Source organism: Ictalurus furcatus, chromosome 17, assembly GCF_023375685.1.
Source record: "Ictalurus furcatus strain D&B chromosome 17, Billie_1.0, whole genome shotgun sequence".
Lineage (NCBI taxonomy): Eukaryota > Metazoa > Chordata > Actinopteri > Siluriformes > Ictaluridae > Ictalurus > Ictalurus furcatus.
In genome coordinates, this window is record NC_071271.1 from 5,498,337 (window position 1) to 5,523,581 (window position 25,245).

At 39.4% G+C, this 25,245-nt stretch overlaps 1 protein-coding gene across 1 annotated transcript; it reads left to right on the forward strand.

Annotated features, from left to right (window-relative positions):
• The first annotated feature begins 3,136 nt into the window (after positions 1-3,136).
• On the forward strand, positions 3,137-3,655 carry LOC128621697 (putative uncharacterized protein FLJ45035). Its single transcript, XM_053647648.1, has one exon. The coding sequence runs from the start codon at positions 3,137-3,139 to the stop codon at positions 3,653-3,655; it is 519 nt and encodes a 172-aa protein (XP_053503623.1).
• Positions 3,656-25,245: the final 21,590 nt, after the last annotated feature.

The window sequence follows — 25,245 nt, forward strand, 5'->3', positions numbered from 1 at the left end:
GAGTGATTCTCTGTACAGTCCAGAGCATTAGAATGTATGAGTTACTCAGAAAGGCACCGCCCCTTAATATCTTACGTAGTTCCTCTCTCTTTTCTCTCTCGCCTACACTCGCACAGTGTTCCTGTTTTGTTTTGCACTTCAGCGAGCACATTTTTTTTCCATCATTGCATTTAGATCAGACTGCAGACACACAGTGAAGTGAAGACATCGAATTAATTCTAATTACCAAAAGGGTGCTGTGTTGCTAATAAAAAGGACATTTTATGTAACATTATGAGAGGCTTAATGTTGGGCAATGAAGGGTTTTTTTTCTTTCTCATTTTTATTTCTAATTAGATGTCAAACATGACCCCACCAGTCTTCAAGCTATGGTAGTATTGGAGAAAATCAAGTGTACATGTGAATAATTCTGGGAGATCTGTAGGGAGTTTACAATATTGAAATAATTCCAGCTTGAATCCGATAAAAACGTTAATGATGGCCAGTGGTGACTCCGCAGTTCTGGATCACAGACTCAGGACTACTGATTGGGATGCTGTGAGTTTCAGTCCTGTAACTGTCAAAAAACAAACAAACAAACAAACAAAAAAACACGTACACATCTTGGCAATAACAAGCTTTCTGTTTACAGGAACAATCTGATGCCATCTAGTGTTCAGGCTTGATAAAGCAAAATCATGTTGTTTGCTATGTCAGCATTTCCCAGTATATATATATATATATATATATATATATATATATATATATATATATATATATATATATATATATATAATATTTAGGTGCAGTGCCATAACATGAATTTTTGTGTCCAAGTCCAATATTTTTCCATATTATAACATTTTTTAAATAATATATAGCATATGGGACATTCATCTACAATATGTCCTTTATGTGAATTCATTTGCAGTGCATCGAATAAAATGTTTGCCTCCCAAAACCTACAAACGTGAGCTGTCTGAACAAATTTGCAGATTAAAAAGGCTAATTTAGTCAAATAAAATTTGAAATAAAACAGTTTGATCTGATTTTAACATATATATATATATATATATATATATATATATATATATATATATATATATATATATATATACATATTGCAGAATTGGACAGAATAATGATTCAACTCATTAAACAATATTTTATCCATAAATTCTGATACCCTTAAGGACAATTAAAGACTTTTATTTTGCCACGTTTTTAAGAAAGTGTGGGTCGGGTATTGCATCATACGGACGACTCTGAACCTTAAAGATGTGACGAGAAGATCTTCAACAAATATTGACGGAAAAAAAAAAGAATGATTTGAATCCATGCTTAGTCTGGTTCAGTTTATCACATCATATGGTTATCATAATGTTTATTTATTAAAAAAAAAAAATGTATTAGTGTGATTTCAAGCACAAAGTTTTATATGAAGACCCAAGAAAGAAGACAATGAAGACAAAAAAAAAGCAGCAGATCCTTTAAATCCTGTAAGTTGTGAGGTGGGTCCTCCAGGGATCAGACTTGTTTGTCCAGAACGTCCCACAGATGCTTGATTGGACTGAGATCTGGGGAATTTGGAGGCCGAGTCAACACCTTGAACTTTGTCATGTTCTTCAAACCATTCCTGAACAATGTCTAGGTAGGTGGTAACCTAAGGTTTCCCAGGAGAACATTGCCCAGAACATCACACTTCCTCCACCAGCTCGCCTTCTTCCCATAGTGCATCCTGGTGCCTTCTCTTCACCAGGTAAATCATGCACATACACCTGGCTCCATGTGATGTAAAGAAAACATGATTCATCAGACCAGGCCACCTTCTTCCATTGCTCCATGGTCCAGTTCTGATGCTCACGTGGTTTTCAGAGGTGTGCAGGGGGTCAGCATGGGCGCTCTGACCACTCTGTAGCTACACAGCTCCATTCGCAGCAAGCTGAGATGCTCTGTGTGTTCTGACTCCTTTCTGTCAGAACCAGCATGAACTTTTTCAGCAGTTTGTGCTGCAGTAGATCTTCTGTGGGATCGGACAAGACGGTCTAGCCTTCACTCCACATGCACATCTATGAGTCTTGGGAGTCCACGACCCTGTGGCCAGTTCAACGGTTCTACTTCCTTGAGCACTTTTGGTAGGTACTAACCACTACACCCCATTTTTCCTGCTTCCAACACGTCAACTTTGAGAACTGACTGTTCACCTGCTGTCTAATAAATATATACCCCTCCCCTCCGCCTCACTTCTGTAAAAGATGGGAAATTGAATTCATTTTAAATTGGAGCCTGTAACCAGCAGGCTGGGATCTGATTAAAATTAGGAACCAATACATACAGTACATAAAGAATGTTGCACTTAAATGTTAACCATTTGTGTTTGTTAAAAGATCTGCTAGTCATATATTTGCTTCATTTTAATTATAACATGCATGTGTGTTTAGCTTTTGGCTGAAGCTACCACCTGATAATATCAACTGAGCATGATCAATTCATAGGCTTCTTTTAGCTTCCAGAAGTTCGCTGGTTTTAGTCAACCTGCCATTTTGGATTGATGTAAGCCAGTGGTTTTACATTTGTCCTCTGTTTGTATTTTTGTGGTCATAAATGAATGTGCTGTGCTGACATGTTTCAAAGTGCACAAAAGGGGATGTGAATTTGCCAGTTTAATAGAATTTTGGACCTATTTTGGTGCATAAATTTGCATGCCTGTTCACATCCCTGCATCTTGTTTTAGTGCTGATGCAAGGGGGAAAAAAAACCCTTTACTTTCATTACTTCACATGCAGTGTTGTAAGTCCTTTCTCTAATAGTTTTGTGGATGTTCACAAATTATGTCTTTCCACGTCAACAAGCATATGCTACTTAGCACTTGGTCGTGAAATTAGTGTTTCGTTGGCTAACATAAAGCTAAACATAATTTGTAGCTAACTGTTCACTTCTAAATATAGAGTTTATAATGTATAATATACAGTATTTGTTTTTATAGTATAACATTTATGAATTATGTAATTTATTGCAAAAGTGGTTTTAAATAAAATGTAATGTTATCTTAAAAAAGTAAAAAAATAAAATAAAAAAAAATTAAGGAGGGGCTTCTCAACAAGGCTGGGACTATATCCCACCCTCCCTGCCCCACAGAGGACATCCGTCTATCCCAATGAGGACATCCCTCTGCCCCATGGAGGACATCCCTCTGTCCCTCTGCCCCATGGAGGACATCCCTCTGTCCCTCTGCCCCATGGAGGACATCCCTCTGTCCCTCTGCCCCACTGAGGACATCCCTCTATCCCTCTGCCCCATGGAGGACATCCCTCTATCCCTCTGCCCCACTGAGGACATCCCTCTATCCCTCTGCTCCATGGAGGACATCCCTCTATCCCTCTGCCCCACTGAGGACATCCCTGTATCCCTCTGCACCACTGAGGACATCCCTCTATCCCTCTGCCCCATGGAGGACATCCCTCTATCCCTCTGCCCCACTGAGGACATCCCTCTATCCCTCTGCACCACTGGGACATCATTCTATCCCTCTGCCCCATGGAGGACATCCATCTATCCCTCTGTCCCACTGAGGACATCCCTCTGCCCGATGGAGGACATCCCTCTATCCCTCTGTCCCACTGAGGACATGCCTCTGTCCCACGGAGCACATCCCTCTATCCCTCTGTCCCACTGAGGACATCTCTCTGCCCCACAGAGCACATCCCTCTATCCCTCTGCACCACTGAGCACATCCATGTATCCCTCTGCACCATGAAGGACATCCCTCTGTCCCTCTGCACCACTGAGCACATCCCTCTTTCCCTCTGCCCCACTGAGCACATCCCTCTTTCCCTCTGAACCACTTAGCACATCCTTCTATCCCTCTGCCCCACTGAGCACATTCCTCTATCCCTCTGCCCCACGGAGGACATCCCTCTATCCCTCTACCCCACTGAGGACATCCCTCTGAGGACATCCCTCTATTGCTCTTCCCCACTGTGGACATCCCTTTACCCCACTGAGGACATCCCTCTATCCTTTTACCCCACTGAGGACATCCCTCTATCCTTTTACCCCACTGAGGACATCCCTCTATCCCTCTATCCCACAGAGGACATCCCTCTGCCCCACGGAGGACATCCCTCTATCCCTCTGCCCCACAGAGGACATCCCTCTATCCCTCTGTCCCACTGAGGACATCCCTGTGCCCCACGGAGGACATCCCTCTGTCCCTCAGCCCCACTGAGGACATCCCTCTATCCCTCTGCCCCACTGAGGACATCCCTCTATCCCTCTACCCCACGGAGGAAGCCATTACTGCTCAGGGCCTCGCCATGGGCTTCACTCCATCTCCTTGCTACACTTCAGATGTTGTTTGTGCTTTACATTATCAATTTTATTATATAATTATAATATTATAGAAATGATCAGCACTTGGAACTGCCTCCTGTATAAATTCCTGGCACAATATGGTTGGTACAAAGCCAAACTTTATTTTATTGATTCACATAACTGGATGCTGAACAGAATGATATCCAAGTAATACTAAAACTTTCACATCAACCTTATTTGCAGCTCCTTCTATATGATGTATATGATGAATAGCAATGTTCTGTCACAAAACATGATGCACAGCAAAGTATCAAACGTTCACTCAAATGCTTTGTATCCTACATTCTGCACCAACGTTTAACCAAACCCACCTCTTTTTCTGTTTAGTAGCCCACTTGAAAGGATATGAAAGCAGAAATTCTGATCTAACGTCTCATATTCATCTTTTGATCTAAACCCCAAATGTCTTCAGTGTATAACAGTAACAAAAACAAAAGCTTGCCATTCCAGTACTTTTAGAGAGGACTGTATTTATATGTTTTCAGAATTATCTGGGGAAAAAAGGTGCTTAATTGATAAATATTCACCGGATCTGTTTTGGATCCGTTTCTACAAGCTTTGCACTTTCTCCTTTTGGCAATTTTCTTCAACGCTGCCAAATTAGATGGAGAATGATGGTGGTCAGTAATTTTCAGGTCATGTCACAGATATTTAATTAGATTTATGTCGAGACTTTGACTCGGCCATTCCGAAACACAAACCTCCTTTTATTTGAAGCCATTTCCTTTGTAAGTTTTGCACTGTGCTTTGGTAGTTCAAGATCAAGCAATGTTTATCCAATCTTCAGCTGTCCAGTTTTGGTGAACCTGGCCATTCTTCTCTGATCTCTCTCATCAACAAGACATTTCCGCCCACAGAACTGCTACTTGCTGGATGTTTTTGGCCTAGTTTATCTGTTTAATCTCTAAAGACTTTTCTGTAAAATGTCCTTTGCTCATTAACATCAAGCCATATAATTTCTTTATTTACTTAAGTACCTATATACCATCACACATTCTACTGACTGTCCCTTTACTTGTTCTACTGAACATCTCTATGTTTATTCATTTAGTTACTGCCTTGTGTGTATTTTAATCTGTATGTCCCATTCATTTTCCTTGTTCTGTCCCCTTGAAATTCGTTGTCTATTGTGCTGCTGCAACAAAACAATTTTCCTCAGGGATAAATAAAGTGCTCTTTCTTACATCTGGAAAAAAAAAAAGCTGTCTTAAATGAAAGCCACATTACTTCTGTTGTATAGCAGGTCGCACCAGAGTCTGATTCCTCTGTGGGATCATTGTTTTGCAAAAAGGTTGAAGACATTCTACATCTTTAAGAAATGTTCTGAGCCTCTTTGCTCCCAGAAGCAAAAACTGTCAACCTGTCCCTGCTTCCGCATACACTGAAAAACTCCAATCTCTAGTGTTTTGTACAAGAAATGAGTAAACTTTCCATTTGCATGCATACATCCAGCATGTAGATGTGTTTCCAAACATAACAGTGTGCTAGGGTCACTATAAGGCCAAATCATTCATTTCAAGGTGTGTGGTCTGCTCTGCTACAGTGATCCTTTCATTTGGGACTGCAGGTCTAGTCTGATGGGTAGCGAGCACAGAAGGCCCATCAATAGCAGATGGAACCATGATCTGTTTGGCCCGAATGAGGCTATCGGCACTCTGGTTACAGTGTCTGTCAAATGGGCTTCATTGTCCTCCACAGTAGTCATGGAAACTTGCAGCAGTAGATTTAGCCAGTTGTAGAGCAATATGTTCTGTCCCAAAGCATGACCCATTATCCCTTTGTTCATAAACACTCTTCTGCAGGTATGCCACTGTGGTAGAAATTTAGACAAACACCAGTAGACTCGTCCTCTCAGGTGAAAAAGGTTTATTACAGAAGGATGAATGCAGGATAGAAGATGATGGTGCTCTGAAGCACTCCTCTCTCACATTCCCTGTATAAATTTTAAGATAAGGAGAGCTGGACATCTGCGAGTCTCGAAAAAGGGAGTTCTAGGAGGTTTGAGCCAGTTTGATGATTTCAAGGTCTTAGCAGATGTGCAGACATTCCTGAACTCAATAGCATGTTTGTGTCAATGTAAGAGGAAAGAGCATTCTGTGCTAATCTCCATGACATGACCACAAGCAGCATTACTCACTGATGAACTTGAACAGAGCTATTACAAAGTAAGAAATTAATCATTTCCCTCACACCACATTAGCTGAAAAACCTCCTTGTAAACTTGTAAATCCCAGACTTTTTCAAAACCGTGAGTCCACTATTTGACACATTCAACGAAATATGTAGGCCTCTCTTAACACATCTGTCTACCTCCAGAACTTGCTGGCCCAACCTGAACATTGCTTGTGATGTTGGGCCTTCCTGGTAGCCATGTAAAACACCACCATGGTCTTGTTGGTCAACATAAATATTTAAGACCCCTTAGGGTTCCTCAGACAACATGCCAAAATCTCTTTCAAGATGTAAATAAGGTCATTTCCCCCACCTTTCTGCATCCTGTCTTGTGTTACGAAGGATCACATGGGATTGTCCTCATCAACTGAAGCAGCTTGTTTTTTTGTGATTGATTTTGGTCCTAGTGCTTCCACATGCAAGATCAGGAAATTTGTCTTGCTCAACACATGCTGTTGGTACTGTCCGCCCAGCAGCCATCCAGATAAAGGCTCTAAGGAGGCTTACATACACTTAGTGAACACCCTGGGTGCTAAAGCTAACAATAACGGAAAGGAATGTCACTCTGCAGATGTTAAAGCAGAGCAATTACCTGTTTCCCAAATGTGCAAGTGCATCTTTCCAGATCCGAGGTCACGATCACTCTTGCTTGTTCACTATTCACATTACATCTGATATACATAGCACAAGGAACAATTTATTAATGTAGGTTTCTTTTGAATATAGCAAGGTGGAAGCCACCTCCTTTTATTTTAGCTCAGAAAATATCTCGGAACAAACCCGGTCAGGGCAATCAATTATAATCCACAGTATGTATTTACAGATACGATACAGAGATTGGTCCAACATGAATTGTGCAGTGAAAGAATTGTGCACTGGTGTGGCCCACGCTGTATTCTCCATAACTCCATCCACTATTACAATTTATGTAACCCAACTCCATGGGACTATTGTATGAACAACTTTTCAACAAGGTGAACACATTGGCCGGTACAGGCCACTACCATGACTGCGTTCAGTTATTCCTGTTCAGGTTCATTCGGTTCTGTATGGTGCTGTATTGATCAGACTGTACGTTTGCACAAACCAGAATTTCAACCTCTTAGTGATTACAGACAAGGGCACCTAGAGGTAGCTTGTTGCCTCAAAATGTTTTGGCTACGTGCCTCCCAGACCTGCGTGCCAAAGATTTGTCCAGATACTAGTGGCAGGTGGCGCAGTGAGTTTCTATAAGGCTTCTGTCCATGGCGTCTGAGACAGCCAACTTTCTTTCTCATTTGCATTAACAATCCCAGTAATCGAATACACTTCTCTGCTCTGCTATTTCTTGGTTAGTGATGCCTGTAGGATTTTGGTTACCAACTGTGCCAGCAGTTATGGACGTTATTGAATTAAAAGCCAGGAACGATTGTGCCTCGTGTTAGAGATAGAACCTACATTCGTCAGAGCACTATACACTTTTCTAACCTCAAGTCATTTACATTTGGCTGCATGCTGCGCACATTTACATGCAGGACTTCATCAGCCTGCAGCATTTTAAGGAATCTCTAAGAGGGCCTCATATTCATCAGTGGAGGCAGTACTTTCAATCTTGGTGCTTTCGCATCTGCCTTTGCAGCCACTATGTGTGCTCTTTTCTCATATCACAGCTGCAATGCGCCTTTGAGTGTACATAATGAAATTGATAAATGATGGGAAAGTCCGGGGATTCTCTTGGGCGACTCTACATGAATTGGGTCAGGTGTTTGATCAGCTGTGTCAAGTGGAACATCCAGAACTTCAGTTTCACTAGACCTGACATACAATAGTGGGGAGCTTTTATAGATTACCCATTTGGGGCAGAGTAACGGTCACAGGATGAAGACTTTGCAAAGCGATGAGCCAAAGAGAATGCTTCGGTGGTCCAAAAACGAAAGGAAGTAGAATTAAATTGATCTATAATTCCTGTTCTGACTAGACGGAATTAAATTTTTCTACTCAAAATTGATTTATGACTCGTACAGTTTGTGGCAATTTATGCTAAAATGGCTTTCCATATGACAAATATGTTTTTCTCTGTTTTTGATTAATCCCACCGACACTAATTCTCACCAGTTCTCTCTCTCTCTCGCTCTCTCTCTCTCTCTCTCCCTCTTTATGCAGTTGCCATGGAGACAGTTTTGTTCATTCCTAGTGATCTGACTCTCTTGGTCATTAGTAATGCATGTATGCACAAAGGGAGTGTCCCATCATTAGACACACTCCTCACTTATGGTTTAGACTCACAGCTTGAAAATGATATACGGTTGCTTGTGTATGTCTTTGTCTTTTTGTTTGTGTAAATTGCCTGTAGATAGTCGAGCATTTTCCCTTGCAAATAAATTAGTCTATGTATGTTATTTTTGTCTCCATAGACAATAATCTCAGCCTGCACTACCAGCATGTATTTAGCTGTCACTACTTTCATCCCTGCCCATGAATGAAGTGGTGAAGTGAAATGGTGGAATGGATGACCAAAGTATACAGTAGGTGTATATATAATAGGTGTATATATAGTTAAAACTCAGAGTGTTTATTTAATCCAGCCTTGGATTAAATAAACTGGATTAAATAAACACTCTGAGTTTTAACTTTAAAGATGTGCAATACCAATGATTTTCTTTTGGAACTGATACCAAGTACATACCAAGGCTAATAGTATTGTACGCTGTGTGTGTGTGTGTGTGTGTGTGTGTGTGTGTGTGTGTGTGTGTGTGTGTGTTATATATATATATATATATATATATATATAATTAAATAGAATAAATTGCAATGTCTGTAATGTAAAACACCTAAGACGGTGCTACAGGGAGCTACAGGGAGACAGGAAGGACAACTGATCATCCTTGCAGTGGAAAATTACATGTAAGCCTGTGCCCCCAGACGTGATGGAGAACTTGTAGATGCCTTGGTGGGGAAGAGTGGGGGAACATCTCACAGCAAGACCTGACCAATCTGGTGCAGTCCATGAGGATGAGATGCACTGTAGTACTTAAAGCAGCTGGAGGCAGTTCAGTTTATTTCTCAGTCGTTGAATATTTACACATGTTAAGAAATTTGCTGGAAATAAAAGCAGTTGAATGTGAGAGGACGTTGTTTGTTTTTTTTTTTGTTTGTTTGTTTTGCTGAGTTTATGTATTTTAACTCCGAGTTCTGCAGATTGTGACCCCTGCTTGCAGGGAGAGGTAGTGTCCTGAATTTTATGCTTTTTACGTTTGAGCATGTTTGTTTCTGAAAGGCCAAAGAAAGCCTACAAGCTAAGCTGTGTGTTGCTAGCCGTTCATTGGGAGTCTTTTGTAAGGCATGGACAAATGACTCCTTGGAAACACTGTTGGGGGAAAAAAAAAGCATTACTTAGCAAAGTACAAAGTACATTTAGAAGTTTTATTAATACTAAGATGAATTTAAATGCCTCTTTAACACCAGATCTAAACACTATTGGACACTATTGGACGTCCTGAAGTATCAGGTAGATTTTCACTGCCACCATTCCCCCAAACAACTTATATTTACATATAGAGTCTAGAACTTTTATTAACAACAACAACAACAACAAAAAGTTTAATACAGGGTGAAACGACAGCGTATTCCTTACTAGGTACTTGATATTAATACATTAATAGGTGTTCCATTACCGTATCTTCTCCCCGTATGTATCTGTCCTGTTTATGGCATTTCCACTAAATCCTTTGGTTTCTTTTGTTTGCTGTTTTCATAAATCTAAAGAAACCTCAAAATCTACTAATATTCCAGATAAGAATGAATGCTTGCTACGTTGTGGGTGTAAGGGGGAAAAGTTTATTCAACATGCTAGCATAGCTAAAAGTCCATACGAGCCAGCCAGCAATTAATGTCATTCAATTGTCAAGTTCAATTTTGTGTTTTTATAGCAAATTATATATGCTTTTATTCCTTTTTCCTCCAACAGACTTGCTTGAAACACATAGCTATGACTAAACCTCATTCAGTAATGATGATGCTGGAGCTGATTCATTGCATGATTGTTGGGATATAAAAATAAAGAAGAGACAAGCTTTGTGTTAGCTAGGGATCTTTAATGTAGACGTATCGCTGCTTAGCATCCGTACCTGCAGCCGTACCTGTGATCCAGGTGTGTGTTAGACATCAAGGACACAGAAGCACTCACTACAGTGTCAATAGTCTGTGTTCAAGCCACGTTTGGTCTCATTAAACAAAGGGCCAAGCCCAATAGGGTAAAATATTAAGTTTTTAATGAGTGGTCAGGAAATGAACAAGAATTAAACAAATAGATAAAGTAACAGTGTGGGATGCTTTTCCCTTTGACTTCTTTGAATGATTAAGCCTTGTGGGTAAACCTGCAGACAGCTTTTTATTTTAATTTTACTTCAGTTTCATTTTGCACACCCTGATATGTGTTAGTTAGAATTTTACATCAAACATTTTAATCATTATCATGATTTTATGTTTGTGTACAAGAAGACTATAGAAGTCATTTTCCCTGTTTCTAGCTTTTTCCCCCCAGACAGTTCACTGCAGTAAATGTAAAGTTTTGGGACAGGAGGTCTCAGGATCTCAAGATCAGAATCCAGAATGTACAAACAGGTGTTCAGAGGACATGAATCAAAGGTACATCAGATGATAATACGATTGCACAGGCGCTGTGAGTGTGTTTATATCATGTGCGCAATCAGTAAACAATCAGGTGAACTTGAGCATTTGAACTGGGAGTTGGAGTCCATGGTAACCATGTTTGTAGTTGGAGGTGCATTATGGGCAATGGAATCAGACGCCGAATTCAGCATCGACGTGAGACATTTGTCCCCTCGGAAATCGTGAAAATAAAGTTCTAAACTGGAAACTAAATAAGCCACTCTGTCTTGTCAATGCTCAAATTAAGCTATAAATGAAAAGTAATTATTTATTTATTTATTTATTATAAATTGATCATACTTTTGCTTGATAGTCATAAAACCTATGAGACTGTGCTGCATGTACACGGATTATATAGATAAAGCTTAAAAAATCTTACATCTTTTTTTTTTGCCTTTGCCCTGAATTGTACATACATTGTGAGTGATGATTCCAAAGGTTAAGAAAGACAATGTTTTATAACTACTTATTGACTGATAAAAGGTTCACTGGTGCCGGCAGAGCATTTATATTTATGGAGACTCAGAACAGGAAGTAGAAAGACCAAGCGTACATTGATAAGACCTGGAAGAGCTTTCACCCCAGCCTAGATCTTCACAGGGATCAGAAGCCCTTCTTCTGACCCAGGTAAGTGGAACACAATTCGAATCTATACCAAGGGTACGGCATATGTAATAATGTTTTCTGTTGTGTAGTTTTTGTTTTGTTTTGTTTTTTTTGTGCCATATCTTGGCTAGTAAATGTATAGTGAGAACAGGATATTGTGTTGTTATCTAACAAACAGCAGAGAATATTAAAAGATGGACTGTAATCTATCTGGGAAAAATCTATAATATAACAGATACAGCTGGGCGACAAAGGGGGAAAAAAACCCAACAACTTTGTAGTGATTTACAGCGAAGCTTCTCTCTAAGGAGACCCAAACTAGCAAAATACCCCACAACATAGCAGAGACGAACGTTTTTCCTTTCATTTCTCACCCATCTGTATATACTGTATATGGCATTAAAAGTGTTCAAGTTTATATTACCATGAACGATCATAAATAAAGGTGTATTATACTATAATAGGCTCACAATTTTCCATGTGAAAAAAAAAATCATAGTAAATGATTTAATCGCCCATACCTGATCAATCTAGACGGGTTACAAATATTTAGTTGTCATCACTAACAAATATTATACAGCTGTTATCTAAGAGATTTAACTGATGTTATCGTGTAAACTCGTCTAATGTTAGCTACCGTACATTGATGGACTGTATTTCACATTAATGAGCTCAAAATATTCTCCAAAACATCTGCACAAAACATTTCAGATTTCTCATTTCATTCCGGAGAAAAAGAACGATCTGTTAGCATAGTTTTGAGTGATAGTTCAGTGTTTCATTGTGGAGCTTCTATGTAAAATGCATAAAGGTTGCAGGTCTGGTAATATAATATAATCAGAGTAAACATTACTGGATATTGTGGCGGTGTAATACAATATCTGTAGGGATGCTTCAATCTTTATATCGCACAATATATAGGTTTTCTAATAAACTGTCCATGAACCAGTCATGCTGCGTTTAAAAATAAACCTTTAGAAACATTTTTGACAATACTTTTATTTAAAATCTATGTAACGTTGAAAAAGCTGCACGGAACTTGAAAATTGTACAATTTAGAGATTTAAAGCAGTAGGAACAAAAAAAATCTGATCTGCATCCAGGTTTTTTAATTGTTATTAGAACAAATTTTAAAATGGTATTAATCGTTAATTGATATCGTTATATAAAAGTGTATTGTAATTTATCAGGGTGTTATTTCACCAGCCCTGATTGCAATAATTGTAAACATGTATATTTATTTTTCCTCCTCCTCATCATCATCATCATCACATATTAGGATATTAACTCCCATTCAGACAGATTAAAAAATGTGTGCAAAGTGACTGCTGTCAACTTACTAATAGGTAGTAATAGTACTAGTAATAGTACTAGTTTATAGCAGCTGATACTAGTAATAGTACTAGTTTATAGCAGTCAACACTAGTAATAGTACTACTTTAGAGCAGTCGATACCAGTAAAAGTATTAGTTTAGAGCAGCTGATTCTAGTAATAGTATTAGTTTAGAGCAGTCGATACTACTAATAGTACTAGTTTAGAGCAGTCGATACTAGTAATAGTACTAGTTTATAGCAGTCAACACTAGTAATAGTACTAGTTTAGAGCAGTCGATACTAGTAAAAGTATTAGTTTAGAGCAGCTGATTCTAGTAATAGTACTAGTTTAGAGCAGTCGATACTAGTAATAGTACTAGTTTAGAGCAGTCGATACTAGTAATAGTACTAGTTTATAGCAGTCAACACTAGTAATAGTACTAGTTTAGAGCAGTCGATACTAGTAAAAGTATTAGTTTAGAGCAGCTGATTCTAGTAATAGTACTAGTTTAGAGCAGTCGATACTAGTAAAAGTATTAGTTTAGAGCAGCTGATTCTAGTAATAGTACTAGTTTAGAGCAGCTGATTCTAGTAATAGTATTAGTTTAGAGCAGCTGATTCTAGTAATAGTACTAGTTTAGAGCAGTCGATACTAGTAATAGTACTAGTTTAGAGCAGTTGAAGGTTTGTATGTTATATCCGTCCCCTCAGTTATCATGTAAAGTTTCAAATGAAGTCTAAAGAAGTCTGAAATGATTGACGGTGAAGTCATTAGGTATTGCTTTAGGTATAATTAACCCAGTGGAGTTAAAAATTACTAGATGTTTGAATTGTTGTGGCAATAGTCACCACACCTTGTGCTGTGTGTAGAAAGGTAATCCAGATAAAGACAGACAAAGGTTACATTTAGACTGCTGAGGTTTGTGTGTTAGGATAAAAATTTAGACCGACAGACAACTTCAAGGTCAGGAATCAAACAGTATATGTTTATAAGAAAAGATAAAACGTACTAGCTCTTTATCCTATCAGCGGGTTTGCTTGTATTTTAGATCTAAATTGATCAGAATTGTATATGACATTTCTCTTCCTCTTTAGTGGCCGTACTAAAACATCTGACTGGACCAGGCTGCCGTCTCTCCTGAGAACGACTGTTCCCGGTCACCTACTAACTCCACTGAGAAACCCGCAGTTTCTGATTCTGCTCTGCCACCATCAAACATCCACCATGTCGTCTGCAGGAGGTACAGTAAGCGTGGTGTTAATACATGTTATTTTAGATCTGCAACACGGTGATAAATTCACTTGAACTGTGAAAAGTTATTCTCTACAGTTTCATACACAGGGCTGTAGATCCAATAAGAACCAATACATATAAAATATTATATAAACATAAAATCACTCCATGCTCCGGTTTGAAATTCGAATGACTCCGTGCTTCCGTACAAACTCTCACGTTTGGGTAATAAAGAGTCACATTTCTGGGAATCTGGGCGTCGTCATATTATATTTATATTTTGGTGCAAATAAAATCTGACTGAATAAATTACAGGATGTAGCTTTAAGGTTTTTATTGCCCTTGCTTTTTTCTTTTTTTCTTTTCTTTTTTTAATTCTGGGTAAATGTACAAATGATATAATAGTTGATGTTCAGAGACGAATTCGGGAAGTGATGGTTTAAATGATACGTTATAAAACTATTTTTCCACAACACTGCTGAATTCTCCGCTCTGATTGGTCAGAAGTTTTTGACTACTAGCTGTGACTGTAGTTTGGCCAAAGGCAAATCATAGCGCAATATTAATTGCGCTTGTTGTAATATTGTTACCGTTTCTATAGTAACACCTTACACAGGGACTTGTATGGTGAATGCTTTAAAAAATGTGTGTAATTATTTCTATAAGAAGGCTTTAATTGATCATTTTTGGAAGGTTTCTCCTGTCTTACCCACAGGACTTTGTGTTTTCTCGATAACGTATAAGAGATTGGTTTGGAAATGACTGGTTACAGCTTTTATAATGTAAACAATAACAGGAAATAACTTCTTTCAGGATATTGCACACAAATCCACTAGACTCCTGTGTTTACTTCAGTGCTTACCATTGTTTTTATTTAATATTCTTCCAGCATACAGTAAAGAGTATATGCTCTTCACTTTTACACACACAGTGTCTTTTGAGAGATGTGTTTACAAAATGAAATCTAGGGGGGAAATGTATTTGGACGCCACAGATTACATACAGCTTTGGAGAGTCTGTGGTAAGAAGTCATTAACATTGCATACATAGTTCTTTCTTCACGTTCTTGGCTGATAAGATTCAATTCTACTCTAACATGTTCATGTACTTTAAAATTGACAAAAAAAAAAAATGCTTTACAGATTTTACAGCAGTAAACGTTTGCCCTGTAACATGCTCGACAAATCTGTCCCCATTCTAACTGTTGGATTATGACTGTATGTTTATGAGGAAGAAACCTGCGGTTCTGGATTTCATCATGTCTGTGTCCCAAAGCCATACTACATACTAAATGTCCAAATAATATACCACCATACCTGTAGTATACCCTTATTAATACTTATGTAGACATTAATATTCAGTGCAGTGCTTTGGAACCTAGTTAACATGTCTGTAAGTAGTTATTAGCACCTGCTTGGAGTTTATTATTAGGCAATATAACCGAGTGCAAAAGTTTGCACATGATCGGAAGAAAATGAAGAATTTTTTTGAGTGTGTTTAATGTTGCTGGATTAACTCACGTTTCATTTTCCAGCTTTTGGAATTCTAGTTTTGTTAAAACATTTTTAGGTCTAATTTTATAGCTATACCTGTGTAAAAACTATTCATTAGGTATAGGTGTATTTACATGAGACTGAAGTCTGTATTCTTGAGCATTTATCAGCAAATTTCTGTTCCACAGCACCTGATGTGGACCCTGATGCTGATTTTGTTTATGGTGAGAACGACTATATATATACACACACACACACACACACACATATATATATATATATATATATATATATATATATATATATATATATATATATATACCTGTATATGAATCTAATCATTTGAAGGATGGATCAGCAGGAGTGAGTATTTCTTTAAATGTGATGTTTTTGCAGACTATGAAACTCTGCGCATTGTTGGTTTATCCTTCGCTGGAGTCCTTGTGTTCCTGTCTGTTCTCCTACTTGTTGGTGGGTGTTATATTAATTTATATATATGGATGGTGTGTGTGTGTATGTGTGTGTGTGAGTGAGCCACACAAGGAATCATAGATTTCTGATATCTTCTTTTATCTTTTCTATCTATTATGTCTTTTAGGTAACCGTATCCGTCGTTGTGGAAAGTCCAAGGTAAGAGTTCTTATTGTATGAAGTCTAGTGTTTGCTCTGCCATAATACAATATTTGGGACAATGCAAAGTTAAATTTTTGAAGTAGCACAGCAACTGTGTACTATTATTGTGTGTGGCAAATTAATCTAAGCTAATGCAATGCTCTCTCTCTCTCTCTCTCTCTCTCTCTCTCTCTCTCTCTCTCTCTCTCTCTGTCTGTCTGTCTGTGTGTGTGTGTGTGTGTGTGTGTGTTTCAGTCTAAAGCAGCGGGTGCAGCAATCTAGACATTGCCCTGGCTCTTTCAAATAAGCTGCAAGTGCAAAACATAGACAGTAAAATGGATGGTGTGTGTGAATGTGTGTGTGTGTGTGTGAGTGTGGGTGTATGTGAGTGTGTGTGTGGGGTGTGGGGTGGGGGGTGGGACACGGGACCCATGGTTAATAAAACTGAAGAATCAAAGCTTTTCTTATTAGTTCATTAAATTTGGTATAAATAGCTCTTGACCCTTATGATGATCTGTGCTGGAAAATGTTATAGAAATGAAGCCATGGTTTGTTTCTGATACTCAGGTGGAGTTTCAGGCGAAGGCAATGTACTGAATATACAATGTACTGAAACTGTAATAAAGCACATAATAATGATGTGAAATACGAACGGAGCAGAGACAAGCACAACGGAAAAAAAAATACACTAATTGTATAAAGGTTTAAATAACAAGCATAGAATATACCACAAGGTGGCAGCAAAGTGTAATCTCTGCTTCAGTATTGCCTCTCATTTCAGTTTATTAAAAGAAAAACAAATGAAATAAACAGAAGCAAAAGAGTGATGCTAGGTTAATTCAGCTTAACATAAAATAAAATATTGACAAATAAAGTTTAAAGAATGCTTGAATCAGGGATTCTCTCCTTCTCACTCACTCACACACACACACACACACACACACACACACACACACACACACACACTGATATACCAGCTCATCTGCCTTCCAGCAACATCTCCAGGCTCTTCTGTAGGAACGGGAAAACATTACACATCACATTCAGAAGCTCACTAACACTCACACAAATGAACAAAAACTGGAGGACCTGAAGGACAGGTGGTGGTAACTTTTCTGTTATTGATGATGTTTTACGTTCATGAGAATTATACTGGCAGAATTTGCTCAGGAGATTGTTTATATTCCTGAATCTTTCATTCACAGGACACACGTTTTAAAAATTGTCATTAGATTCCAAGGTGTACTTGTTTTTGAGTTCAGATGAACTCAAGTCAAACCAGGTACTAACTAAAACTCAATAATACGTTATATACTCTATACACAATATATATCAGGAACATCCTGGCTTTGATTCATTGATCCCTGGGCTTCCCCAGACCCCCAGTTTGAGACCTCTGCTTCTACATGAAAACGAACTACAACATGCGTAAATAAGAACGAGATCTGTTGATTTTAATCAGCAGACATCTTTAATAGCAAACTATTGACGTAATTTAGTTGATTTATCTGAATGTGTGTCATTAAGGCGTCTAAAGACTTAAAACCTCGAGTCTATATGTTTAATTTGTTATGTATTTTAGGGCATAAAAAGATCAAAGAGGCTCAAAAATGTTTCGAGTCAAATTGTCAGTTCAAGTCAGTTCAATTTCAGTAAGATCAGAACAACAGCTAAAAGCTAAAAGAAAAAGTATTGATATAAAAATATATCATTGTGTTTAGGGGTGCCTTTACCAACAGTGAAAATTATTATTCAGAAATGGATGAAGACCAAGAGAGAACGTAACTGAGGGGAAATGCAAAGATGTAAATAAATAAATAAATAAAGCAGGAAGTTTTAAAGTGCTTCAAAGAAAAGTGGAATGAAATTTCACATGTAGATCTCGTTCAGAAAAATCATTTTGATTGTTTCTGTACTTCTTTCCTTGTCCTGTATTTAGGATGTGAATTCATACAGGTAAATACATCTTACTGGACATGTATTATGGGAATGAAGATAGACCAGAAGAGCTGGGACGGCACAGAAATGTCAGTTTCTTAACCTTTAGCCTGCGTTTTTAAGATCCTAACATGCATTTTTGACCGTTTTTAATAATGGAACATCTGTAATACTTTAATTATTGTTGCATTCTGAGTAGAATTCTTGTTAAGGAAGTCAAAAAGTGTAGTTAATGTTCACATCAAACATCAGAATGGGGGGATGGGGTGGGGTGGGGTTGGGGGGGGTGATCTCATCTCAGGGACTCTGACCGTGACATGGATGATGGTCCCATATGGGCTGGTTTGAGGATTTCAGAAATTGCTGATCCCTTGGGATTTTCAGGCGTATAGTCTCTGGGGTTTACACGTAATAGTATAATAGTGCGTAAAACAAAAACCATCAAATGAGTGGCATTTCTTTCTGCAGAAATACCTCCTCGTGTATGAGAGAAGTCAGAGGAGAATGGGAAGACTGGTTGAAGCTGATGGGAAAGTTATAGTAACTGTGACGTGCAGAAAAACATCTCCGAATGCAAAACGTGTCAAACCTTGGAGCACATGCTCTCGCCCACATGGTGAATCTGACTATATTGCTTTTTTCATTCATGGTTTTTGCTCTACTGAGCTGAGTGCATTCATCGTTTCAATGAGGGGCAACGTATATTATTAATATTACTCTTTATGTAGACTTTATGTTGTCTTGATGATAGTCTGATCACATCACAATGAAAGTCCTACTATCCATATCTCAATAATTAACCCTCTTTCAAACTCACTTGGATTTTTTTCCCACTTGGCATCTTGGTCCAATATTGAGGTCAGCTGGGCCTGCTCAGCATTTTTATACATGCCACAGTGTAGGATGTTAACAACAACAACAATTCTTCTTCTTCTTCTTCTTCTTCTTCTTCTTATTATTATTATTATTATTATTATTTGTATTATGCGGTTATATGGAAGCATGTGCACTCGTTATGTTTCTCCACTGATTGAATTCTGTTTTTTCCTTTAATTTGTCACCTGTCTATAGGTGCAGCTGGTGAACTGGGCTAGCTGCTAATTGTACTTGTTCTGTGTTTAGAATGTAAATATTTACAAATACTGTCAAGTGTAGTGTGGAAATGATGATAAGATCATTAAAATCATAAAGGTGAGTTCACTATGCCCTCTCGCTCTCTCCACACATTAGTGAGAGCAGGTATGGCTTAAACTTCCACTAGAAGTCAGTAACAAATGATCCTTATTGCATTCACTATAAATGTATTAAATATTAATACATTTGTGGGAATACACACGAAATTTGAAGTTGATTTGCCATTCTGTTCCACCTTATCTTAAGAAAAACTGTAAAGAGTTTGGTGAGAAATAATGCTTCCTGTGCTTTTCCCCATGTTTACTGCTGTTAGTCTTTCTGTCCATCGCTATTTCCTTAATGCATGTCTTTATATTCGCTTCCTTCTTGTCACTGCAAGGTCCTTTCCTCCTGCACTTCCTTCTTCCTTTCTGCAATGGTGAGAGATCACATGAAAAAGAGAGGATTGGGTGGATGTTGGGAAAGCTACGAAATTAAATAGCCCATCCCCATTGCTCTTACACTTTCTCTCTTTTGCCCCCTCCTCTTGTTATCCTCCCCTGCTCATTTGAATAAATTAACACCCCCATACACCCCCCGCCCCCCCCATGCCACCACCACATGTCTCGCTTCACCACCTTCTCTTCTTTCCCGATGCCCCCCCCCCCCCCTTAATGGACAAGCAGCTGTGAAGGAGAAAGATCCAGAAATATCTTCCTGGGTTTTTTTTTTTCCCCCACCACATAGACACACTTTTACGCACTCACTTTCACTTGTGCACACAATCACAATCACACAACACTGAAAACACACCCAAGCCTGGTCACATTCTTCCTTCTACCTTGTTTTCACACGCGTGTACCAAAATACATGATCACAATCTTTTTTCCTGGTGCAGATTGGCACCTACCAACACGCATGCGCATTAGCTTCCAACCCTCCCTCTGCTGCGTGACGACGTTCTGTGACTCACTTGACTAAGGCTGGAGAGCTTAACATGGCATACTGTACCGCATCAAGCTACCTAATTACCAGCAGAGCTGCTGTGGTAGTGAACCCAGCGCTGTATAAAATGGCCGAGGCAGGCGCTACTACCATGTTTCCACCACAACAGCTCCCCATCTGGGCCTTGTTGTTTGGACGCCATTTTGGATCAGCTTCTAATAGGCGGGCATACTGCAGGGGAAGCTAGGAGACAGAATGCCCCTCAATCAACATTACAAGCAGCTGCTGTGAGCTTGGTGTAAGACTGCACTGCGGCCCTTTCTCCCTTTCACCTGTGGTCTCCAGGAGCAGATGGGCACACTAACCCTTCTCCCACCACGCTTGGTGACTTTGCAGGGGCTGGAGGGTAAGCAGGGGAATAGGTCTCAGCATTAATAGCATTAGTGTTAATATTATCCTGCCATGGCCTCAGGGAGGTTTACTGATTATTTAGCATTACTGTTTTCATTAGCCCGCCCCGTTTCAGCTTGCCATGTTCTCTTCTCTTTCTCCTTCATGTTTTTCTTCAGGCACAAATCGCAAGAAGACTGATGCAGATGATTTGAATCATAATGTTGCTTTCTGCACTTACTGTCTGCTTAATTGTGGTCTATTTAGATTCCCCTGTGGCAATGCCTTTCTGATAGCCATATTTTCTAGTCATTTTGAAGAGGGTCCGAAATCTGACCGATAATTAATTAGTATGAAATTAATTTCGACTGACAGTAGGTTCGTTCACCTAATTAGGTTGGCCCACCCAATTACTGACTGTTTACTGTAAATACACACATTTATGAAATATCATTTGACATAACGTAAAAGGATTTTCATTCAACAACATGCACAAATCTTTAGGGGTATCAACCCCTAAAAATATTCCTTTTTCACAGAACTCTTTTGTGTGTATCGTGTGCTTTGTGTTCTTGTCTGTTTGTGTCTGTCCTCCTTCTCTCTAGGAGGAGCTGCTGTATAACTGAGCAGGGAAGCTGTGCATGATGTACAGGGAACTTACTGGGAATGAAGTATAAAAGAGATGTCTCTTCTGATGTTGTGGTGAATCTAAGCTCGTGTAGTTGCTAACATTGGTATAAATAGTTGAAATGTTTAGGAAAATGTAGTTACTCAATGTGGATTAGTTATATAAATGTCTTTTGGTTGCGTGTTGCCTGTGTTCTTGTGTAAAGCTTCGTGAATTGAGCCAACTGTGTTTAAAAACCATGTCCTAGACGTGAACTTCAAATAATAAATGTGGGCGGAGATATCTTTCTGTATGTTGAGTTGTATAGGTCACTGATGAAATCGATCCATCCATTTTCTGTACCGCTTATCCTACAGGGTTGCAGGGAGCCTGGAGAGTATCCCAGGGGACACAGGGCAGGGGACACCCTGGACAGGGGGACACAGACTATCGCAGAGCACAATCATACACTAGAGATGACAATGAGCCTACAGCACATGTCTTTGGACTGGGGGAGGAAACCAAAGTACACGGAGAAAACCCCCGAAGCATGGGGAGAACATGCATACTCTGCTCATACAGGGCAGAGGAGGGATTCGAGCCCCCAACCCAAGCCCCCAAGCCACCATGTGCCTCCCAACTAACCCCCCACATGTAATCCTGCAAGTGAAATTAAAATCTACGGAAAATAGTGTGTTAAATTGAACACACTTTAAATGGCGAGTAAATGTGGATTTGAGACTGAATGTGCTTGTACATGGTCAGGGTAATGAATACTCAAAACAACCCACCAAAACTGACCTTTCACAGCAATCCTGAAACTAAAAAAAAAGCACTGATACTGAGCTTCACCTGAATGTGCCCTACAGTTCTTGACACAGTTGACAGCTCAAGTACTCCTCATAACTAGTACTTGCCATGAGGGTAAGTGTCATTTTCTTGATCACTTTTCTCCTGGATTTGGACTAGATATGGAGTTTGGGAACCAATTTGTATCTCAGTAGGGGTCAATCAGAATACAGGTTTCACTCATTATGGCGGACACATCCTTGATTTAATACCGGCATTTGTCATAAATGTAGAAAAATATAGTCGCACTACCTCAGTCATGATAGATGCATTTCACCTCGGTGCTGCAGCAAACATCAAATCACGTCAGCTTTACTGAAAACCTCCCAAATTTATCATCAAGTGACTGAATGATTATAGACATGATTAGATGTTTCTCTTCACGCAAGATCATATTGCCCCATTTAAAAGAAAAAATTAGGCAGACGAAATATTTTAGTGTTTATCCTCATTACAGTATTACTGGCCTCCAATCAGGGGTGTGGCTCCTTACTGATCTTATAGATGAAAACTTTCTTCTAGACGGAATATTTATGTTCGAGTTAAGGGAATAGCTCTTTCCTGGCTCGGGTCTTATCGGACCGACTATTATCATGTTGTCATGCATACAGAAGTAATGCCATACAAAACATCGTTTCTGTGAGCACAATTAGTTCTGTTTGTTGTTTCTCATTCATGCCTGTATACTGTAATGATTTATAATATCCAGTGCCAACCAGAAGAGGATCGCTTTCCTTTTGATTCTGATTCCTCTCAACATTTCTTCCAAGTGTTGACTCGGGGAGGTTTTCCTTGCCACTGTCTTTTGCGGTCTGATTTGCTCATTAGCCATCTAAATCTACATCTGGACTTCTGTAAAGCTACTTTGTGATGCTGTATATTGTTAATAGTACTATACAGATAAAGGACACTATAGAACAGAACTTTTTCTTTTATCCATTAGTCCAGGCCCATTCTGAAGATTTGGCACAACTCATCTCTGGTGCATGGAACGAGAGATCCAGGACTTTCTCGGACCTACCTCCCTTCCCTTACTGAAAAACGGAATAGTGGAATTACCAAGCCTACATTTAGAAAGATGCTGGGTTTATAGTCTTGGTATAAATTATCAATTACTTTCTGTAGGGCCGGAATGAATTCAGGCCAAGTAATGTGCTGTATATACCACCATATCATCCAGATATGCAGCAGAATTAGGCACAGGCCTGGAGCACACAGCTCATTAGCTACTGAAATGTAGGGGGAGCATTCGGCCTATCAGAATACTTCATAAAAGACTCTGAAGAAGCAAAGGCAGATGTATCCCAGCCAGCTCTATCAAACCCCTTCAGATGATTCAGAATGCAGTAGCACGCCTTGTTTTCAACCAGCCCAACAGAACCCATGTCACACCCCGCTTCATCTCCCTCCACTGATTTCCTGTAGCCGCCCGAATCAAATTCAAGGCCTTGATGCTCATCTACAAGACCTTGTCTGGAACAGCACCCCCCTACCTCATCACTCTCCTGAAGGCTTACGTTCCCTCACGCAATCTGCGATCGATTAACGACCGACGCTTAGTAGTGCCTAATCAACGTGGCTCAAGGTCCCTTTCCAGAACCTTCACACTAACTGTCCCTCAGTGGTCGAATGAACTTCAAACCTCAATCCAGACCGCAGAATCTGTCACTATCTTCAAAAAACAGCTAAAGACCCACCTCTTCCGTGAACACCTAACCAACCCCTAAAACTCCAACCCCACAAAAAAAAAAAAAAACTTACCCTGGTACTTACACTTCTACTCTGTGCACTTTGCTTTTCTAGAACTCAATTAATAGATCTTGTATAGTAGCACTACTTGTATTGTTCTCCGCTTGATATATCGCTCTGCTTGTATTTCCTCATTTGTAAGTAGCTTTGGATAAAAGCGTACGCTAAATGAATAAATGTAAATGTAATGTATCAGATGAATGCTCTGTACAAGGCACTGCCTATATTATCATTACAGTCCTCGATCCTAGGCAACAGATATTCCCCTTCCTGTAATCAATGCAAAATGGTAGGTCCCCATCACTTTTGGGAAATAAGAGACATGTAGAACTCCATGGGAAGGCTAACCCATGCTCGACTCTCTCTGCATGACAACTCATTTCACTCGATGTACTCTGTAATAATTCAGGTTTAATACAGTTGTGTGTGATTGTTTCTAAATGAGATGAATGTAAGTCTCTCTGGATAAGGGTGTCGGCCAAATTCCATAAATGTAAATAAGGTGGCGTATTGTCTGAATGGAGCCTTTAAGTCACCACATGAGTAATCAGAGAGTTGTTGAAGAACATGGAAGAATCTATTCTGAACGAGGTAATAACTGAGAGTTCTGCCGATGTCATCTGCCGAACGCATCATCTGCATCAGCCACACTTTCTGTTTCAGAGACATCATAAACCAAGCAGGTTTAGCAGCAGGATCAGGCAAGTCTGCCTTATGAGTGCCTCAAGTGTTGCTCATAGGCCTTCAGCATGTTTATATGATACTTGCTGCTCTTTACGGTGATGCGTAGACACTGCAAATTTCACATCATTCGACTTCTTACAAATGTCACAAGGACCAGAAAATTTACCTCGCGAGGTGGAACAAGGTACAGACATCGAAACCAACAGCTCCTCATGAGGTGTGGATTTCTGTTGAACCGTCTGTTGATCAAAACAAGCCTTTATGGTAAACTGGGGAGAAGGAGTACACAGCACAGCAGGCATTACTGACTAATCCTCGACACAACTACAGAAACCTTGACCCATCCTGCCTGCTCTTGCTCCTGCTCCCACTCCAGCATGAACTTCCTGCTTCTGTTTTCCAAAATATAAACAACTCTGTGCTTCAAACCACATCAACCCTATCATATACCATGTCGAAGCATTTACAGAAGATGAATGAATAAATGAATCGTGTCAGGGACACGGTGGATCCACTTAGTCACACCTTCCTTGTCT

What these genes read in the sequence shown, in the direction of transcription:
- LOC128621697 (XM_053647648.1), top strand. Translation starts at nt 3,137, where the DNA reads ATGAGGACATCCCTCTGCCCCATGGAGGACATCCCTCTGTCCCTCTGC.